General features: G+C 38.3%; 1 protein-coding gene across 2 annotated transcripts in view; it reads right to left on the reverse strand.

Annotated features, from left to right (window-relative positions):
* The window catches only part of dock4a (dedicator of cytokinesis 4a), a 75,146-nt gene that overhangs the window by 33,663 nt on the left and 21,366 nt on the right, over positions 1-20,117 (reverse strand). The window contains exons 2-17 of one of the 2 annotated variants that reach the window (XM_073868757.1): positions 19,102-19,185; positions 17,839-17,879; positions 17,580-17,635; positions 16,897-16,993; positions 16,626-16,774; positions 13,519-13,607; positions 12,126-12,273; positions 10,480-10,561; positions 10,125-10,185; positions 9,359-9,491; positions 9,168-9,256; positions 6,496-6,621; positions 4,472-4,596; positions 3,757-3,913; positions 3,523-3,629; positions 2,356-2,512 (exon numbers count right to left, since the gene is read on the reverse strand). In XM_073868757.1, the coding sequence (XP_073724858.1) occupies positions 2,356-2,512; positions 3,523-3,629; positions 3,757-3,913; positions 4,472-4,596; positions 6,496-6,621; positions 9,168-9,256; positions 9,359-9,491; positions 10,125-10,185; positions 10,480-10,561; positions 12,126-12,273; positions 13,519-13,607; positions 16,626-16,774; positions 16,897-16,993; positions 17,580-17,635; positions 17,839-17,879; positions 19,102-19,185 (1,701 nt within the window). Of the gene's footprint in view, positions 1-2,355; positions 2,513-3,522; positions 3,630-3,756; positions 3,914-4,471; positions 4,597-6,495; positions 6,622-9,167; positions 9,257-9,358; positions 9,492-10,124; positions 10,186-10,479; positions 10,562-12,125; positions 12,274-13,518; positions 13,608-16,625; positions 16,775-16,896; positions 16,994-17,579; positions 17,636-17,838; positions 17,880-19,101; positions 19,186-20,117 lie in introns of those variants that run through there. The other variant, XM_055191738.2, reaches the window with a different exon arrangement.

Consider the following 20,117-nt stretch of genomic DNA (forward strand, 5'->3'; position numbering starts at 1 on the left):
CTGAGTACAGACTGAATATAACTTAAGTTCATCAGCATCTTTGGTTAAATAACAGCCAGATGGCTGATGATATCTGCAGTTGGGTAAAGGCACGGCAGAGCCGCAGAGACGCTGGGCGAAGCTCCAAGGTCAACAGAGGCAGGTGTGGGCTCAGCCCCACTGTGATCTCCAGTACAAACGTAGCCGGTAAAACCACTCCGCTTCTGCCACTGTTACCATGACACTCACCTTCTGAGAGACTCAGATCAATACATCACAAAATCATGGGCACTAGCCAAGAGATGCAGCCATATGGCACCGCAGACAAAGGGTACATTCCACAAAGACGGTACAGGTCTTGGTGTCCCATGATTTTATGTATTCGAGGCACAAATATCACATAGTTTCACATTTTTCAAAATGTTCGAGTTGTGTAACAAAAATTCCAGGCAATACACATATTGATAAAATGTATAGCTTAAATGCACTTTAAGCTACTTTCATTTAAATGCCTGCCAAATGTAAGTGTAAATGCACATTAGATGTCTTCACTTAAAATAGTAAACTGGGCCTTGACCTTCTCAATGTATCTGACAATTAAAAATTGTCACTTATAATATGAAAACCGCTAACGTTAGCGTAATTCTTGTCGTTGTTTTAAATAGGCTTCACACGAATGATTGCTGGCTGCCAACAAAATAAATGTGCCTTTCTTATCAAAAATTGTGTCAAAATGTATTTTTGTTCATATCTTTTATATTGATTGAATAAGGTCACGTGAAAGATTAAAATCATAATGAAATGAATGGCTAAAATCAGACTTTGATGCTCATTATCTCAGAATTTGATTGTGAGATTTTAGTATGAATTTTACAGACTGGATCACATATAAAAAAAAAAAAGTATCATAATTGTGCTGCTTTTTCTCACATACTTAAACATTTGTAAACATTTATTATTGAACTTTGGTTAGATAAGGGATGAATAGTGGAGAAACCTGTCTATTATAGACAGATATATAAAAAATATCCACTTCAAGTATATCAAATATTTGCCTGCAAACTTTTTAGCAAGTGTTACAACTAACCCCCTGCCTGTTACAATTAAGCCCACCTATGGGGTAAGTTGTAACGTTTGCACTTCTGTCATGTTTAGTGTAATTGTCCAAGAATGGTAAGTACTAGAAAAAAAACTTCAAATGGTCATTTGTAGCAGAGATGTGTGTGTTGCTTGTGAAAAAATATTATTAATCAAACTCAAATATCTTTTTAATGATTGAGCCAAAATCAAAAAGCGTTAGGTTGTGCCCCGCTCTCCCATACAGTTCATTGAAGTAAAAAAATTAGTTTTGGCTGCCCTTGCCCTGAAACGCTTGGATAGACTCCAGTCCTCCCGTGACCTTAAAGAAGGCAAGAGGGTTGAGATGGATAGATATCACATTACAGAAAGGATGGATGTCAAAAATGTTATATTTAACACTTTTCACTCAAAATATGGGTAAGTAACATTTTCACCAACTGGTTAATCCATACACAAGTTGATCCACACAAGTTAATTCATACACGTGTTGGGGGATGGTCAATTTGGCATCTTCAATTTACCTAACCTGCATGTTTGTGGCCTGTGGGAGGAAACCGGAAGATCCCAAATCGGGGACCTTCTTGCTGTAAGGCAACAGTGCTACCCACTGGGCCACCCGTAAACTGGTGTTAATAAGACCTCATGGGTATAACTATAAAGGCAGATCATAACTTAAGTGTTATACTTTAAAGGGACACTCCACTGAATCTGATTAGACCATTAGCATCGCGCTCAAAAATAACCAAAGAGTTTCAATATTTTTCCTATTTAAAACTTGACTCTTCTGTAGTGTCATCGTGTACTAAAACAGACAGAAAATTAAAAGTTGTGATATTCTAGGCAGATATGTCTAGGAACTATACTCTCATTCTGGTGTAATAATCAAGGACTTTGCTGCTGTAACATGGCTGCAGGAGGCGTACTGAGTACGTACTGCCCGGAAATAGTCCCCTGCCATTGAAAGATACTAAGGGGACTATTTTCGGCTGCTGCGTAATATAATTGTGCCTCCTGCAGCCATGTTTCAGCAGCAAACTCCTTGATTATTACGGCAGTTTTAAATAGGAAACATATCCAAACTCTTTGGTTATTTTTGAGTGCGATGCTAATGGTCTAATTAGATTCAATGGATTGTGCTAAGCTATGCTAAAAGTGGTATCACCAGACCCGGAGATCAGCTGAATGGATTCCAAAACTAGCGGGAGCTGGAAATGTAAAAATAAAAAGTGGAGTGTCCCTTCAAGCCTAGATAATGATCAACTTTAATTGCAAACCATAAAGAAAACACAATCTCACCATTTTGTGTGAGTTTAGTAGAGCAGAGAGATGAGTGGATCCAGAAAGACTCTTTGCTGTTTTTTATTGTCTGGTTGTTGCCTGGCTGGATACTGGCTTTGGAAAAAGGCAGTCTGAGGTACCGAGTAGGATCTTGAAGATCTGCAGTCTCTTCACACTGATTTGAGAAAATACATGTATTAGTATTATTACTGTTACTAATATTAATAAACTAAAACAAATGTATAATAGGCAGGTATACAGAAACCAAAAACACGCTGTGAACGTAACACACGTTTCCTGTCCCTGTATGAGGGTTCCCACACCTTAGTTAACTTCAAATTCAAGGACATTTCAAGGACTTTCCAGGTCCAATACCCTAAAATTCAAGGACTAAATGTGGGGACACATTTCAAATAAGAGCAAGGTTACATCGTGTTACCTTTTAAGATACATTGTTACAGTACCCTTTCCAGGGAACTCGCACTGCGTCACTGGGGTGACACTTTGGGGACGCCTCCAGGGGTAAGTGCGCCTGAATGTGTATATCAAATTTAACCAATGGTGAGGCTTAACAACAAAGACAGGGTGACGCGGGAGCCAGGAAGTATATCGCTATTTGAAATATTGCCAAGGACGCCGTTTCAGGGACGCAGGAAGTATAGCAAGGAAGACACAGCGTCTCGTTCCCTTCTCAGAGAACAACGTTTTCATGTGTCAAACACAACTATGCAAAAAGCATTTTGGTATGAATCAACATTCACATACAGAAGATATAAGCATTTAAAGTGAACAGTTTAGCACGTCTGCTTAAAAGGTTAGAATTTTTATGATATTATCCTGCACTACACAGGGAATAATATGGATTTTTTTTCTTGCATAAAATAGATTCAAGCACTTTCAATGACCTGTATCTATGTATGTATATTTTCAAAAAATTCAAGGCCTTGAATTTTTTCCCCCAGATTCACAAACTTTCAAGGATTTCAAGGACCCGTGGGAACCCTGCTGTATGTGTTCCTGTTTGTTAAAATGTTCCTGTGGCTCAAATGCATTGTGTAAACAGCGCAAACGCCGATTTGTTTGATTCCCAGGGATCACACATACTAATAAAACATATAGCGTAAATGCAGTGTAAGTCCATTTGCCAAATGCATAAATTAGGGATAGATACTGTACACACGATACCTTGTGGACAATGAGCTCATGTGTCCCATCAGGTAGTGGTCTCCCATCCTCTTGCATCAGAGGGACGAAGGAGAAGCCAAACAGCTTCTTCTCTCCTTTCTCCTTTGCTGTAAAACAGAGGCAACAGCAGTTATATGAAATTAATCAATTAAAGAAAGGTTTAATGCAGAATAACAACTAGACCGAAAATCAATATTTGAAAAAAAGTGGAAGTGAAGCAGAGCGCAGTCTTACTAGAGCAGTGCCTGAGCTCAAAGCGCAAATGTGTGCCGCGAAACATCTCCAGAGGAATGGAAAGTTTGACCTGTTCGGCCCAGCGAGGGCTGTTACTGTGATACAAGACAAAAGACCGGTGCTCATCTTCACCTGGCTCTCCAGAACCACAGCAAACCTGATAGAGCGAGAGAGAGAGAGAGAGAGAGAGAGAGAGAGAGAGAGAGAGAGAGAGAGAGAGAGAGAGAGAGAGAGAGAGAGAGAGAGAGAGAGAGAGGTTCATGGTTCCCTATAGTGTATAAAAACTATAAATAAGTTATTTTGAGGTTGATAAAACGTAATCTGAAACATTAAAGGTGGGGTGCATGATCTCTGAACGCCAATGTTGATATTTAAAATCACCTAAACAAACACGTCCCTACCCTAATAGGAACTGGACCTTCTTTTGATAAACCCACCCCACACATAAGCAAACCAGGCAACAATGTCGGTTAGTAGACACGCCTCTTACTGCTTATTGGCTACAAGTGTGTTTTGGTACTCGGCCCGACTTTCTTTTGCAAAGTGTTTTTCAAAAATCATGCACCCTGACTTTAAATTGTAAACATAAAAAAAAACTCAGTTTATTTGACCATCCTGCCCAGCCCAACACTGGCTAAAATAATGAAATGTGGTAAATTTGGGCGGGACCATCTATTAGTTGGCCAATATTGGAGAGAATTAAGAGGGTTCCCACCTTAAGAATCTGTCCATCACCTCCTAGCAGATAAACGGTGACCTCCACATTACGTGCCACACTTTTCCCACCTTTCTCAAACTCCCCTCGCTCAAGGGTCACATAGAGGTCATTCCTTATTTCACCTGCAAGGGAAAGATAATGAATCTCAGAAATCATATCAGTCACTTTCTACCTGCACAGGGGGTTTCACACTGCTATCAAGCGAATAGGAGATGTTCCCAAAAATGTAATGCTGTTTCTCGTTATAGTGTGCTTTTGCACTGCAGCAAAAATGATATGTATTTGTCAATCCTTGCACTCAATGTAAATGTTTTCTATCACATTGACAACACAGAACGAGTGTTAGCTAAAACTGTTATAAACCCTTTAAGACGTCTGAACAGAACCACCACAAAACATTTCTAATTACTTTGTCAACACATGTTGCCACATGTTGCCAAGGTGACCCATCACCATCTGAGAGTGTGAAAACAAATATCAAATAAAATGTGCCTGTCTCAATGCATCATGGGAATTTTGCAATCCATAAAACGTTTGGTAAAACAAAGGGCTAAAACACATTAATGACTCAAACTGCTTTTTTGCAATTAGACTGCGAGTGAAATTGTGCAAAATGAATCTAATATAATTAGAACACAGTTACACCGTTACCAGTGTTGGGGGTAACGCATTACAAGTAACGCGCATTAAGTAATAAAGGGGCGGTTTTCCGGACAGGGATTGGACTAGTCCTAGACTAAAATAAATGTAAAGCTGTTCAAACTAAAAACCTCTTGCACTGACATATCGTAAATTACATCAGTGCCCTTTGTTTTGCCCCAGAATGCACACCAGTAATGTTTGTAGTAAGGCATGTTTGTTAAAACTAGTTATATTTACTAATTAAACTAACCCTAGTCCTGGTTTAAGATAATCCCTGTCCGAGAAACCGCCCTAATATTACTTTTCTGAAGTAACAAGTAAAGTAACGCATTACTTTATAAATGAACACATTAATATTTGAGTTACTTTTAAAAAAAAAGTAATGGGCTTTACTTTTCAATTTAATTAATTCAATTTAAAAATAAAACAATGTACTGAATTAACCTAAACATATTAACGTAGAATTACGCACTCTGTGCGCCTGAGCGGGAACAGTTTAAGTCAGAAACGGAGATGGCAGGCCAGAGCTTGACATTTTTGAGATAATAAAAAAACACCTGAAAGGCCTGAAAGAGATCAAGCCTCAACCAAGTAAGAAAAAGTAACGCAAAAGTAACTTCAAAGTAACGTAAGCATTACTTTCCATGAAAAGTACCTAAGTAACGCAATTAGTTACTTTTTTGGGGAGTAACTTAATATTGTAATGCATTACTTTTAAAAGAAACTTTCCCTAACACTGACCGCTACTAATATGATAAAGTGAGCTTATGTCACAAAGCTGTAGCCTAACTTTTCATAATCCACATAATTCTCGTCCGAAATTTTCGCACTATAAAAAATAAAAACTACTTGTTGTGTAAATCACATTTACACACTGCCTTCATAACTTTCGTCTGTCATTAAAATAAAATTTCAATCAAGTTCAATATTCTGCATTTTTCGCATCTGTAGCAAGCATTTTGAGGGAAGTTTTGACAATTCAGAGCTACCATAAGAAAAAAGACAAAATCCAGAATGGCGTCTGACAAGTTAATTCACTTCGTCTTGCGGCACAAACACTGTATGACAAATAAAGTGCAAAATACAAAGAAATGAAATATAAAGACAGAATGTGACAGCTTGGAGTATTGTGTACAGTATAACAGTATTGTGCTCAAGTTAGCCAAACAATAATTTGTTGCTAATGTCATTCATCCATCCATAGGGAATAGTGCTAACGAAGTCTCCAGTGTGCAAGGTTTCTGTGCTTGACACATTTTTTAGGATTCGGTAAAAAACCGCAGACGAAAATTTTGGATATCAGTGAGCAAGGATCTTAATCTGAGAAAAGACAAACTGTAAATTTACGAAAACATGACAACAAAAAACTATTATCTCACCTGGAACGATGATATCGGAGAAACCAAGTCTTTTGGTTATAGAAACGTTCCTCGTGAACAGACGCATATAATCCTTACGAATCTGCTCCATATCTCCATGCAGGAGCTGGAGAGAAACATTAAGGCCTACGAAATGAAAGAAAATTCATGTCAACCAGTGAAATGACATCTAATACAACTAGGGCTGTCATGATTATGTAATTTGGCTGACGGTTAATTGTCTAATAAATTGTGACGATTATGATGATTAATTGTCTGTTTTATTGATTCGACATTTAATTCTCATAAATTTTTTGTTTGTTCATGAAATAATTTTCACACATTGTTGTGATTATTTAAATGAAATATTTTGCAAGGTTTACCTGGCAGTAAATATTAAAGCAATACTATGTAGTTTTTTTTACCTTTAAATAATGTCTCTAAAATTATTTCAGTGATAGAACAACTTTTAACGGGTCAGATTGTACTGTTGTTGCAACCTGAGCAGCCTCCTAGCTGCTACAAGCACACTCTGAAAGTGGCGGTGGAGGGTAGAGCACACAGCCCCGTCCCTGCCCTGATACCAGGCATTGTTGCGCTTTTCAACCACATGGGGGAGCTGTAAGTCATTTTTACATGGAAACTACATAGTGTTGCTTTAATACACATAACACATATTTAAAAGTAATAATTTAATGCTTAGATCTCTCAAAAACGTAAAATTCTTCATAAGAAATAAACACAGTAAAGTGCAGGAAAAATAACAAAAAATTAAAATGCTATCAAAATAAACTGACTATACCAAAACAGGCCTTAAATAGTAGCCAATCCTACTAAGGTTATATTAGTACTAGGGCCACATATCCACAGCGGCCTCAAAAAAATCAATTCCTTACAGATCCTTAAGAATGGCATCCTTCACTTCCCTAAATTTGAAATTGCTTATCAAAGTTTTGCAGTATTTCTTCAAATGCAGTTTTTCCACTATACTGAATGGCTTTGCAATGTATCGCGTTACACTGACAGTTAAGGAGGGCCGTCAGATACTGTCTTGTTTATACAGGCGCTGCAGCTCCCCCTTGTGTTTTTTAAAGAGACGTGCAATCATTGCGGTGATCTGATTTTTATTGCGATCAGGTCAAACAATCACGATGAGACAATTATTTAATCATTGTGACAGACCTAAATACAACTACAATAGTGTTTGAGAACAGCTGCATACTGTACACTTAAAAATTGATGCTAGATGACCCTATAGAAGAACCCTTTGTTTCTGTATGGTTTCACAAAGGTTAATTGTAGTGGTAAAAGGTTTTTTAGACTATAAAAAGGAAAGAAATGCTTCATTTAAGAACCTTTGACTGGTTCTTCTATGGGATCACAAATAAAGGGGGACCCGTGGTGTATGTAGATCAAACGTCTCATTCTAAGGTAATAAAAACAATACAGTTCATTATGTAAGGTCTTTATTTACCACTGATAATATAGTTTTTTAGATTATCATATTGCATTTATGTCAAAAGAAGCTACACAATGCACTTTTAAAAAAAGAGAACATAGCAGCAACATACATAACAGGTGCTTTCTGGGTGCATTATTTTAACATATGAGGCCCTCATGGGGCACAGCTATGGTTCAGTGGGTTTATAATCTCTAGAAACATTCTACACAACACCGAAAGCCATGATGGACTCATTATGGTTACATAATGTATTCAGAGAAAGCAGCCCACATGAGTGAAATCACCTCCAAGTCCATTCATTTTGAAACCACTTACCAGATGATGTGCACGGCGAAGCAACGATTATGCAACTACTACTGCACCACCTCCACAAAACATGGCACCAACAACACAATGCACTCAAAGACCCATATTATTCTTTAACCCCAGCACACAGTTGGTTCTTTATTTATCCGTTTGTTTTTAAAACCTGCATGAAATCAATGATAGTAATTTCGCCTTTTATCCAAACGATCAGCTATTGTGGCAGGAAATCGCTTGAGATTGCCCGTTCGAAATGTTTTAAGCAACAGCGGTGACGTGAAAGTTAGCTCTAGCTGTACATGATCGATACGATGTGATAGTCAGCTGATGCGACTGATAAATATCCGCTAATGGTTGGCGGTTAAAAACAAACTCATTTACCGTAATTAAATTACTGCAGCCAAATTGATCACTCATTTATAAAGTGATTGTGATCTGAGATCAGATTCATCACCCACAACACCTTAGTACAGTAACACATTAGCAACTGCATAGCAAGTTGCTAACTGCATAGCAATAAGCTGGGCGCAAATGTTTTCTTGGTTACACATGGCATGAGTCAAAAGCAGCAAATTGCTCTCTGAGTCACACAAACGTCACAAAGACAAAAGCATCTGAAGAACAGCTCGGTTTGCTCTCACTGTTGAATACACATTGGTGTATGTTTGACTGGAGACTGCTGAGACCTGCACAGAACTGTTGCTAGGAGAGACCAAAGTATTTCTTTGTAAAGACGTCTGCTATTTATATCTTAAGAGCATAAAAAATCTGCAGTATGATTCGGTACAATTTGAGTGCCTTAATTAAATGGATCGCCCGAACTTTGTTCAGATGAACGCTGTTGCCATGACAAACCAATTTTTCACCCAGACCCAGGAGTTCACCCAGTATTACATTTCTTTTATTAAAAGAAAAAAAAACACCTTACCTGTATTGGAGCCAATATGGCTGTATCGCGAGCTGACCTTCCTGATGATGCTGTCGTGGATTTGGTACCACTCGCTCTCTGTGTTACACCTGCAAATATCACACGCCACATTTAAAGCACAATTTATGAAAACTACGTCAAAAGTACTGTACGTCACAATGCCCTCCAGAAAGCTAGGTGGCGATACTCACGAGTAGACCTTGAGCAAGTGGTCGTCCTTGAAGTCGGCTGTCAACAGGTCGGCCACGCTGATCACAGCACAACCGTATGGACGTTTGTATTGCGTGTTACTCACGCTTTTCTTCTCGCCTGCGACCATTCGTCCTGCGAACACAAAACTTACGGCTCACATCTGCTAAATAAACGGTATATATTAAAATTAAGAAACATATACAAAGAATCTCATCGACTTTTTCATATTCTGCCCCAAAGAACACATAGCACTGTCTTAAGCTTGGTAAAGTTGAATACATATTAATATTATTAACTGTTTATTTTATTACCCAGAATCTCTTACCAGTTATATGTAGCTCTTACGGCAGAATGATTGACACGTCGGCAAAGATCGTTGAAACACAAAGACATACCGACCGACAAACACTTCCCAGGCCACAGTGACATGAATAACATACATGCAAATGAACATCTACACCGCAACATCACAGTTCTGCATCGACGTAGGCCATGCACGCAATGACGACATGTCGCTATACAGACACACAGGTGATGTTTACAGACGAAGACGCCATCTTGGTGTCATTTGATTTAAGGTGGCCTGTCATTTTGCCTTATAATACGGCCACAACTGTTGACTAAATGGCACGTGATGTCAGTTTTAGTTTTAAATACTAAAAACGAACTTAATTTACTGTATTTGGCAGTCATGTGAGGACACCCGTTTAAGCGTTATGACAGGTCACACGACAACAACAGTGGTATGCATCCAACAGCTCTTACCTATTCTAAAAATATGAGCTACAACATACACATCTTTGCGAAGATCGCTACTTCCCAAATCCTTGAAAAAAGACAAACGTTTTATTGAGCACAACATGTCATTGATTCTACGCACCACACAACTAAACACTTTTACAGTCTGCTACTTTTTAAAGGCTAAAACACATAAAAATTCAAAACAGACCACACATTTTCAAGAAAAAGATTCATTCAGTCAAAGAAATCGATCCTACTAGGAAATCAGCTCTTAACTACTTATCAACACACGCTCAAAGCCCCCACACAAAGCTTAAAGAAAAAAAAACAAAGGGACCAAGGACACGTCCTTGGTGCACCCCAAAAACTGCATACTTACAACAAAGAGTGTACACTGCCTGTCTGTCTTGTCTGGGGACTTGGGTAGACCCTGCTTATTGAGGCGCACAAAGAACCTTTCACTAAATTGAGATAGAAAGAAAACAGAGTTAGAAAATTTTATCACAGGTGTATTAAAGCATGTTGAAATACAGTAGAACTAGTGCTAGTGTGTGTCTTCAGGCCTATACAGTATGTGTTAGTGGGTTTCCTCTGACGACTGTGCTCGGTAATTAAATAGATGCCCACTGAGGCCCTCCTAGACTACGGTAGGTTTCTCCTAGTCTTTCTCCATCACTTTCCCTAAGTGCCCTGGGGCTTCACTCGCTCTGAATAATTCACAACGAGAAGGGGTGCCTGAACAGCACACCCCCTAACATCAACGACAAGGGAGACGGAGAGGGAAAAACAGACAGTAACCAATAAAAAATTCAGCAAGCACGTCAAGGTTGTAGTATAATCATGGATAAACTAAAGCAGCCCTCTGGCTGATGCCTCTAAAACTCCAAAGGCGCCGTATTGACGTTATACCAGAACTGAATTGTGGATATTAGTTCCCTGCGGTGGCAAAATTGACGTAATAGTATACGCATTAATACAGTATACGCATTAATGACCGATACAGCTCAGAGACATATTTCATACAGCTGTAGGGAATGTATTGATTTATAATTCATGGATTCTTAGCCTGACCAAACCTACAGGTTTTTCTGTCAGTTTACAGTTTTTGTAGAATTTGGTGGAAGATGTACTTTAGCACATTGTCAATGAACTATCAGGAAGAATGCGTCTTCACACACGTCACTCACGTGTTAAGTCTGGGCTCTTAAACGACTATGCCACACCACTCTTTTATCTAAGCAATATTTCACCCAATAATGAAAGTTCTGTCAAAGGGCGACGATCCTGTGGGCTCCAGGGGTCGAGCACCCACGAATATGGCAGAGCACGTTTTAGTAATCAGAACATTAATCATTTATTCTATGCACCACACAACTAAAAACTTTTACTGTCTGCTACTTTGTAAATGCTAAAACAGCAGAATATAAAAACACTGTTGTCATTATAAAAATTAACACCTTCTTGACTGTGTCATTCACATAAAAATTCAAAACAGACCTCAAAGTTTCAAGAAAAAGATTTATTCAATCAAGGAAATTGATCCTACTAGGAAAACAGCTCTTAATTATGTATCACCACACGCTCAAAGCCGCCACTCAAAGCTAAAAGAAAAAAAACCCCAAAGGAACCAAGGACACGCCCTTGATGCACCCCAAAAAGCACACACGGAAAACGCTAGATATGCTTTATTAATTCTAATCAAAAACGTTTTGAAATTCGGGAGCCTGTCACGGGTTGTAATATCTACAATGCTTTAATGAATAAGTTGATTAACAGGCCATTCATATTTCGCATCTAAATCAGCAAAGAAATGGACCGCACAACTTTCCTCTTTTTCCAAAGCGATTGCAAAGCAACCCAAGCATTGCGTGACGTTGTGCCGAGCACCCACCGGCAAAAAATAAATAAATCTGGAACATCATGAAGGTGACTAAACGACAGCACACCTTTCATTTTTGGTTGAATTATTACTACTGTATATTAGATCATGCAAACTAATAGCTTAATTAAATTGAGAAATGGCACCTGATTGGTTGGATTTCTCTGCTGTCATAGACAAAAAAGAAGACCTCCAGCTCCTCCCCCAGGTTTGAGGTCATCATGCTCTTCACCTGCAGAAACAGGTGGTGCATACTGGCCTGTGGTGGAATGTCGCGTCGACGATGGCGCCTCTCCATCTATTAAAAAACACAAAACAAAATTATTATTATTAATAATTACTATTAAATATAGTGCTGGGCAAAGATTAAATCGCATACAAAATAAAAGTGATATATTCTATATTATATATTAACAATAAAAATAAATATATAAATAAACATTTTCTGAAATGTATACATGTATGTGTGTGTGTTTAAATATACATAATAATTACACACAGTACACACATATATTAGGCAAATTCACTTTTATTTTGTATGCGATTAATCCCGATTAATTTTTGCCCAGCACTAATTAAATATTAACTTTAAATGACAACTAAAAAACAACATTTATACCAAAAACTGACATTACCCAAAGATTAAAAAAACATTTACATTTCTGTGGTGTATTGCGTAACACTCAACATTGTTGCGAATTTGTTTGTTAAATAAAACGTTAACCAGTCATCAAACATAGATGAAGATTAGTTGGTTTAAAGTGTTATAATGACCTGTCCTGGATGAATTAGCTAACATGTGCTAGACTGGAGGCGGTAGGAATTATTATACTGTATTTACAACCTTGCCGCTATTGTTATATTACACATAACACATACCTCCTACCGGCCTCTTTTGCGCTCAATTTCTTTCTAGTCCGCTCTCACACATTTACACCTACCGAACTCTTCTTTCTTACATTCATCTTTTATCCCCTACCCTCACACCTCTGCCCACCTATGAGAGCTGGCACACGTATGTGTGGTCAGGGCTTGGACGTCTGCAGTATTGGGAATTGCGAGAGAAGAGCGAGCGAGAAAGAGCATACTGTGATGGATACACTACAGGCGTCTCACTATGTTCAAAGATCTGTGCAACATTGACTACACATGCACTGTTGTGGCTTTGAGAGATATCAACCAATTGTGCCAATGACACCGCATGTATGCCAAATTAGGAGGGCAGGGAGCTGCATGCACTAAGTGTCTTTGCAGTTTGCAAACAGCCTGTTAATGCGCCATTTAGCATTTGTCTCTTGTCCTTAATTACTATCATTTCCCAGCGTACAGGCGACTGGAGGTATGTGTGTGTGTGTGCGCGTGTCTGTCTTTGTTAAAACAGAGGACGACGTTTTCAGGCTACGCAAGAGAGCCGTGGCGTCAGGTCGGGCTGCAGTTGCCATAGCAACACAGCAAAGAATGCAGGCGGCAAAGGAGGGAGGTGAAGTGACTCATGGGTAATGGGAATACGAGTGTACGTGAATATGAATGTATGACTACCCATCAGCCGATACAGCTCCGTGATGCTGATCTCATCGGGCTCCACCATACTGAACTCCCGTCTGGGGACCAGGTCCAAACCCAGCTGCCTGTCACACAATTTTCACAATATCTGACCCAATTAGATCACAAATAACAATCAGACACAAAACATGAATCAAATGCGAGAGGAATGTCTTCCAAAAACGACTGCGAGACAAAGAAAAAAACATACGTAACACGTCCCACTCATTACTACCATCTGCGAGTTAGTTTTCAGAGATAAACAGCGTATAAGCATTAGAGCACACGGCTGACAGATTGGCCAGCACTTGCACAGCGGTTTATCATCGTCGTCTGTGCCACCGTATTCCACCCACTGTTTTTAAATGTTGCACAATACATTTGCAATTATTAGGGAAATAGCACACATTATTCTGCTTTGTGGCAAAGACAAATTAAGCTAAATAAACTCTGGGGGTATCGGAACTGTTGATTTTACCAACTAATTTGTTATTAAGTTCAGTTTAGTTTGTATTGCTTACCCCCATAGCCCCATCAGCCAGATTTGTGTTCCTTCTACTTTAATATACTTTATTAAAGCGGGTGAAAAACAAGTAGCTTACTCTCCTTTTCATAAAGAATGCCCATGATGAAGACACTCATATACTGTAATAAAGACAATCCCCTTGAGAATTGTGAGTGGATGTGCCTAGTTCAAGAGCACGGTGGTGATATAGTTTATTGATAGCCCTTTGCAGAGCTGCAATGTTCAAGGTGCTACAACAAAAGCATACAGTGACCGGGCAAATCAAGCACTATAAAAGAAGCCCATGCGACTCGAGCACTACAATTTCAGTGTTCTGTAATATCAAATACAGAAAAAATACACAAAGTCATATGGTTAAAGGCACAATATGTAATATTTACTGAGACAGGTCACAAAACAACACGGTAGTGTAGCATGAAATTGCTGTAAAAGAGTGTGGAATAATGAAAGTTGTACTAGGGATGCACCGAATGTTCGGCAACCGAAATTATTAGTCCGAAAATAGCAAAAAAAAAAATTTTTTTCGGTGTTCGGCCAAACAAGTGAAAAGGTAGAATAAGTTTTACCGAATAATGAGGTCTTTGATGATGCAATCAAATAGTCCCCAGCGCGGAGAAAAGATGCGCAAATGCAGCAAACATGTTGGTGAAAGCATTTTAAAATGTCAGAGAAAGACGTGAAAATATACAGCACTAAAATTTTTATCTATAATTTAAAATCAAGACATTCTGAGCACCATGCAGCGTATGAGAAAGACACAATGGCGAGCACGGAGAACATGAGATTTCATCTCATGTCATAGTACGACAAAGAGCATCAGCAGTATGTAATAAAAACTTCCTAAAACCAGTAAAGTTCTACAATGACAAACACGCTTATAGTTGACAAAAAAATAAAACGTTTATTAACAATAAGCTTTTTGTTAGACCGCTTTGTTGAGCACCTTTCCTTTGTCATCTTTGTGAAGTTTCTTAAGGCAGTAATGAATAGGTTATTTGCATTTTGCGCGAAAAAGATTGAATTAATATCTGTTTAGCCGAGACTCAATTATGTGGTCGAACGTAAATGAAAATTCGATTGTTCGGTATTTGGCCTTCGGCTGAGATTTTCGTTTTATTCGGACAAGAATTTTCCTTTCGGGGCATCCCTAAGTTGTACTGTACTGTTGATAAAAATCAATCTGTCAAAACTCACAAATCATGTTTTTAGAGAACGTAATAAAATAAAGCTTTATAACTCTTATGCAATTACTTAAAGCCCAGTGTATAGTTTTTAACGTGTACGTGATCATACACGCACAATCGAACGCACACCCTTGCAAAGCATCGTTTTATTGACTCGTACATGTACGCAGACGTTCGACACATGCGCATTGCGACAAAATGCAATGCATCTCCTCGTCTACATAATACATTCCCCAGTACGCTCTAGGGATTGGACGATTACCGGATTCACGGTTAACAACGATAAAATGTTCTGACGATTAGTATTATCGTTTAAAATTAAATTATCATTACAACCGTGTTTGATTACCGTGATTTTGAAAACTTGTGGTAAATCCTGTCCAGCCAAAATCAGTTTGACGCAGGTGCGCATATGCAACATAGTTTTTTGCACAAGGCAGCATTTAAGAGATAATGTATTGTATTCATTCACAGTAAACTTGTTAGACAGATTTATTTTTTTCCACAGAAATAATTTCAGGGACATGAAATATTAAATTGTGAATTTCAAAAATAAAACTTTTTTGTAAATGGTTTCAGTGTGTATCATTGTATATTTCCATCTCATTTGAATAAAACCATGATAATATTGATAACCGTGATAACTTTGGTCACTATAATCATAATATGAAATTTCATACCGTCCCATCCCCTAGTATGTGCGACCTAGTATGCATACAAAATACGGGCAGTTACAAAAATTCAACAGGGCATGTAGAGCACACGCGCATACTATTCTGATGATGAAATTTGCATCACACGCGCTGTACGCGGACCCTCGTGTTTGCGTAAAAACAGGATTACACTTCTAGATTAAGGGGCGATTCACATTTCGCGTCTTTTGCATGCTCAAGTTACGTTATGTCAAATGTAGGCGCACAGTATGGACGCTCATACTGGAAGCTCATACTCCAGGCGCGTCTGCATCCCATTGAGTTAAAAACATTTTGACTTTCTAGAATGCTGCAAGCGCACTGCAGGTCATGTGACAAAAAACAACAGACGTTTGCGTTTTCTGCACAGATTTAGACGCGAAATGTGAACTGCCCCTAAGTCAACAAAATGGCTTGACAGAAATATTTGGTTTGCATGAAACCAAAAACACCTAATGTATGATTTCTACAGCAGTAAAAATGGAAACTGATGATAATAATGGCATTAACAGGCGATGCAATAAGGAGGAACGTTAAACTGGTTAAAACGGAGTATTTCTCTGGATTCAAACATCGCTGAAAACATATGGGATAACATACGTACACAAGTGAACAAAATATATAACACTGTGTGCTAGTGTTTATTGGTTATTTGAAAGCAAAAATTATCTACTCCATTGTTTTGGTTGATCTAACACTCACTCATTGCCCCAGTCCAGCCGTGCTGTGATGTGCTGTTTGATATCGCTCAACCGGTCATGAGTGAGGTGACCCACTAGAACTTGTTGTCGCAACTCCAATATCTCATTCATCACATGCCACAGTCTATGAAAGAGGTCGCCATCATTTCTCTGAGAGAGAGAGAGAGAGAGAGAGAGAGAGAGAGAGAGAGAGAGAGAGAGAGAATGGATAAGATATTTCTTATTTTTAATCAAATTAACAAACTTTTAGACTCTAGTCTTGGTATATTCACCATATACAGCTGCTTCCACATAGTGCCCCAGTCTCTCAAGGTCATAGTTATCTCTGTAATGACCGAGTCTTCCGTGGGGATGACGGTCTCGAACTGCCTGCAGGAAAATACACACAAATATACATTTGCATATTGTTTCAGTTATCTGAACCAGCCCAGGATGGAAAGGTGTGACCTTATGTGACTCCAAGAAATAACATTGATTTAAAAAGACAGGTGCACATGGGACATTAAAGGACTCTGTCACTTTAATGGGACAGGCTTGTCATTTTAGTCATGAAGTGCACTTCATCCAACACATATACTGCAGTGACCCAGTCGTAACCTGGTGCTCCGCATCTTCTTCCATGACAGGCCAAATGTGAGATTTCTGAGATCGAATCCATGATCGCTAAGTTAGATAGTAAGCAATCATGGGCTCGATCCCAGGAATAGTTAGGAACATGCTGTAGTTATTAACTAAGTTAATAAGACAAAAATTGTAAAAATGATATTGGCAGATGAGGTTTAGATCTTTTATTTACAGAAACAACGCTAGCTATATTTACACAACAGCTTATTTACATTTTATGCAATTATTTTTAATCAGCTGGTCTGTTTTTGCAATTACTGTCAATTTGTTTCTGTTTTTCATTAAAGCTGCTATAAAGAACTACACTTTTAGGACAGATTAAGGCTTTTACCCTTTATTCTTGACGTGGGCATTCTTCAAGTGAATGTAGGAGCTTGGAAATATTCCCTGAGGAGAAATGATATGTATGAAAACCCCATTATTGGATATAAAATACACGTAAGTAAACAAACATGCAGCATCTGCATATAAATGTGCATTCAAAGCAGAGAGATTAAAAAAAACTGTATAGTAATAATACAAGACAAGCTGATTTTTTGCACATGGTTACAGTAACATCAAGCTTAAAGCATTGTCAGCATTATGCGTACCTTTACATTCGGATTCTTCGTGATGAAACCTCTAAACCATCCTTTAAAGTGACACAATGACATTTAAAATAAGTTTCACCTTTACATTTCAACCTTTACATTTTTGCAACACACTGTATGTGATACAAAGATCAACATGGTTTTATAATATATTCAGTTCTAGACATGCTGTATATGTAGTGTTACTTGAATCATTTCAGGGATAGATTATTGAACAGTGGTTCCCAACCTGGGGTCCGGGCCCCCCTGAGGGGGGCACGGGATCCGATATGCTTTGAGGGCTAATAAAGATGCATAAAATATTTCACAAAATTTTTTTTTAAATTTTTAAAAGTTTTTTTTAAATCATATGGTAAGATAAGTTAATAATATTTTTTAAGGATTAGTCCATGCAATACGTCATCACATCAAGAGGTCACAGATGACGTATGCGAAACTACGCCCCAGTGTTTACAAGTGTGGAGAAAGAGGACCGTTCTGACGTTGTTGTATGTTGAATGATACCAATTAATGTCTTTGTGTCAGTTTATTGTTTAAAATGGTCCGAAAATGTGCGTTTCAACACGTGACCTTTCCACATCATTACACAATTACGTGAGGTCGCGCTGGCTCATCACACAGCCGGAGAAAGACGAGAAGTTGTGGTTCCAAAGTGCATATTCTTTATTTTCCTTGTCAAAAACGACAATTGTTTGGCTAGATGAGACCCTTATGCCTCGTTTGAAATCGTTTAGAGTCCTTTGAAACTGCAATTTTAAACTGCATTAAAACTGCATTAAGTGTTGGGGTCCATTAAAGTCCATCAAAACGAGAAAATCCTGGAATGTCTTCCCCAAAAAACACAATTCCCCCTCGACCGAACAAAGAACGACATCAACATTTTGGATGACATGGTGGTGAGTAAATTATCAGGATTTACTAATACTAATCCTTTAATAATAATTAATTATTAATAATACGTTATAATATTCTTTTGTTTAAAATAATTATTTCAATTTTGCTCGTTCCATCTCAATGTGCTTTTCAACTTAACAGCAAAATCAAATGGAAAGATAGATGTAGAAGGATGGGTGGCTCAGATTTTGGGGGGTATCACAAGAAAAAGGTTGGGAACCACTGCTATAGAAGACTGTACTGTGTGGTCTCATCTTAAAAACACATACTTTCAATTGGGGAGCTACTGTAGTATACGATAAATTAGGATCCATGTACAGATGTTAAAATAACAGCGCTCAGGTTTAACAAACATAACTAAAAGGCTACCTTCACATTTCTCCAAAATCTGCACGGTGTCACCGATCTCCAGGGGAAGTCCATGCTGAACCGTTCCTCGAAAATTTGCCAGCACTGAGAAAAAATGCAAACAATGAACCGTGAACTTTTTGTATTTGTCTTAGCTGACAAAGCTATGTAAAATATTGTTAATTTGTCTCAGATAGATACTATAGATAGATATTGTAGAGAGATACTATAGAGAGATGGAGTCAAGCGGGCTCAAGAAACAGCTTTGTCAGCTTTTACACACTGTCTGTCAGTGATGTGCTGTAATACATGGCGAAGCAAAAAATTCAGCATCCTCTCAAACACTGTAACACCATACAGAAATCTGGTACTGTCGTGCACTGTTATGAAGTTGACAGTCCAGCCTTTGGCATTATTGCACCGCTGAGGAATGACATTTTATCCGTCGCTCTTTCTTAAATCATTATGAGCTTTTTTATAGCAATGTTTATGCTCTTATATAACGGAAGCTATAGAAATGCAAGGCACCAATGTACATGACATAGTTAATGATAATAATCAGCATAAACAATTCTTCTGCTAATATGGTCAATTACCATAATTAGCCTAATTGCAGGCTGTGTATGGTTGCCAAGCAACATGGTGCTAATATAGAAGTCATAAGAGTGCTTGTATGGGCTAATATACTGTACTGCTTCAAAAGTGGCTCATCCAATCAGAACTTAGAGTCTGAACTATTTGTGCTTATGATGCTTTGCTAAGGCCTGTACCAAACAACACAAAATGGGCTAAGAAGACGACTAATGGAGGAACCTGCATCATATGTACAGAATATCATAAGCCATTTTCACACAGACATTCCTTAAAATACACGGGAAAGGCATCCGGGATTTTTCCGGGATCCTTATATTTTTTATTCATTCACACTGCCATGATTACGCGGCATCTGATGGTCCCGGAAAGACTATTGCAAGTCCCGCCCTCTCTTCTACGCAGCGTCTGAAGTTTGCATATTATATATTATTTCTCTCTCCAAG

This window comes from Misgurnus anguillicaudatus, chromosome 6, assembly GCF_027580225.2.
Source record: "Misgurnus anguillicaudatus chromosome 6, ASM2758022v2, whole genome shotgun sequence".
In the NCBI taxonomy this organism is placed as follows: Eukaryota; Metazoa; Chordata; class Actinopteri; order Cypriniformes; family Cobitidae; genus Misgurnus; species Misgurnus anguillicaudatus.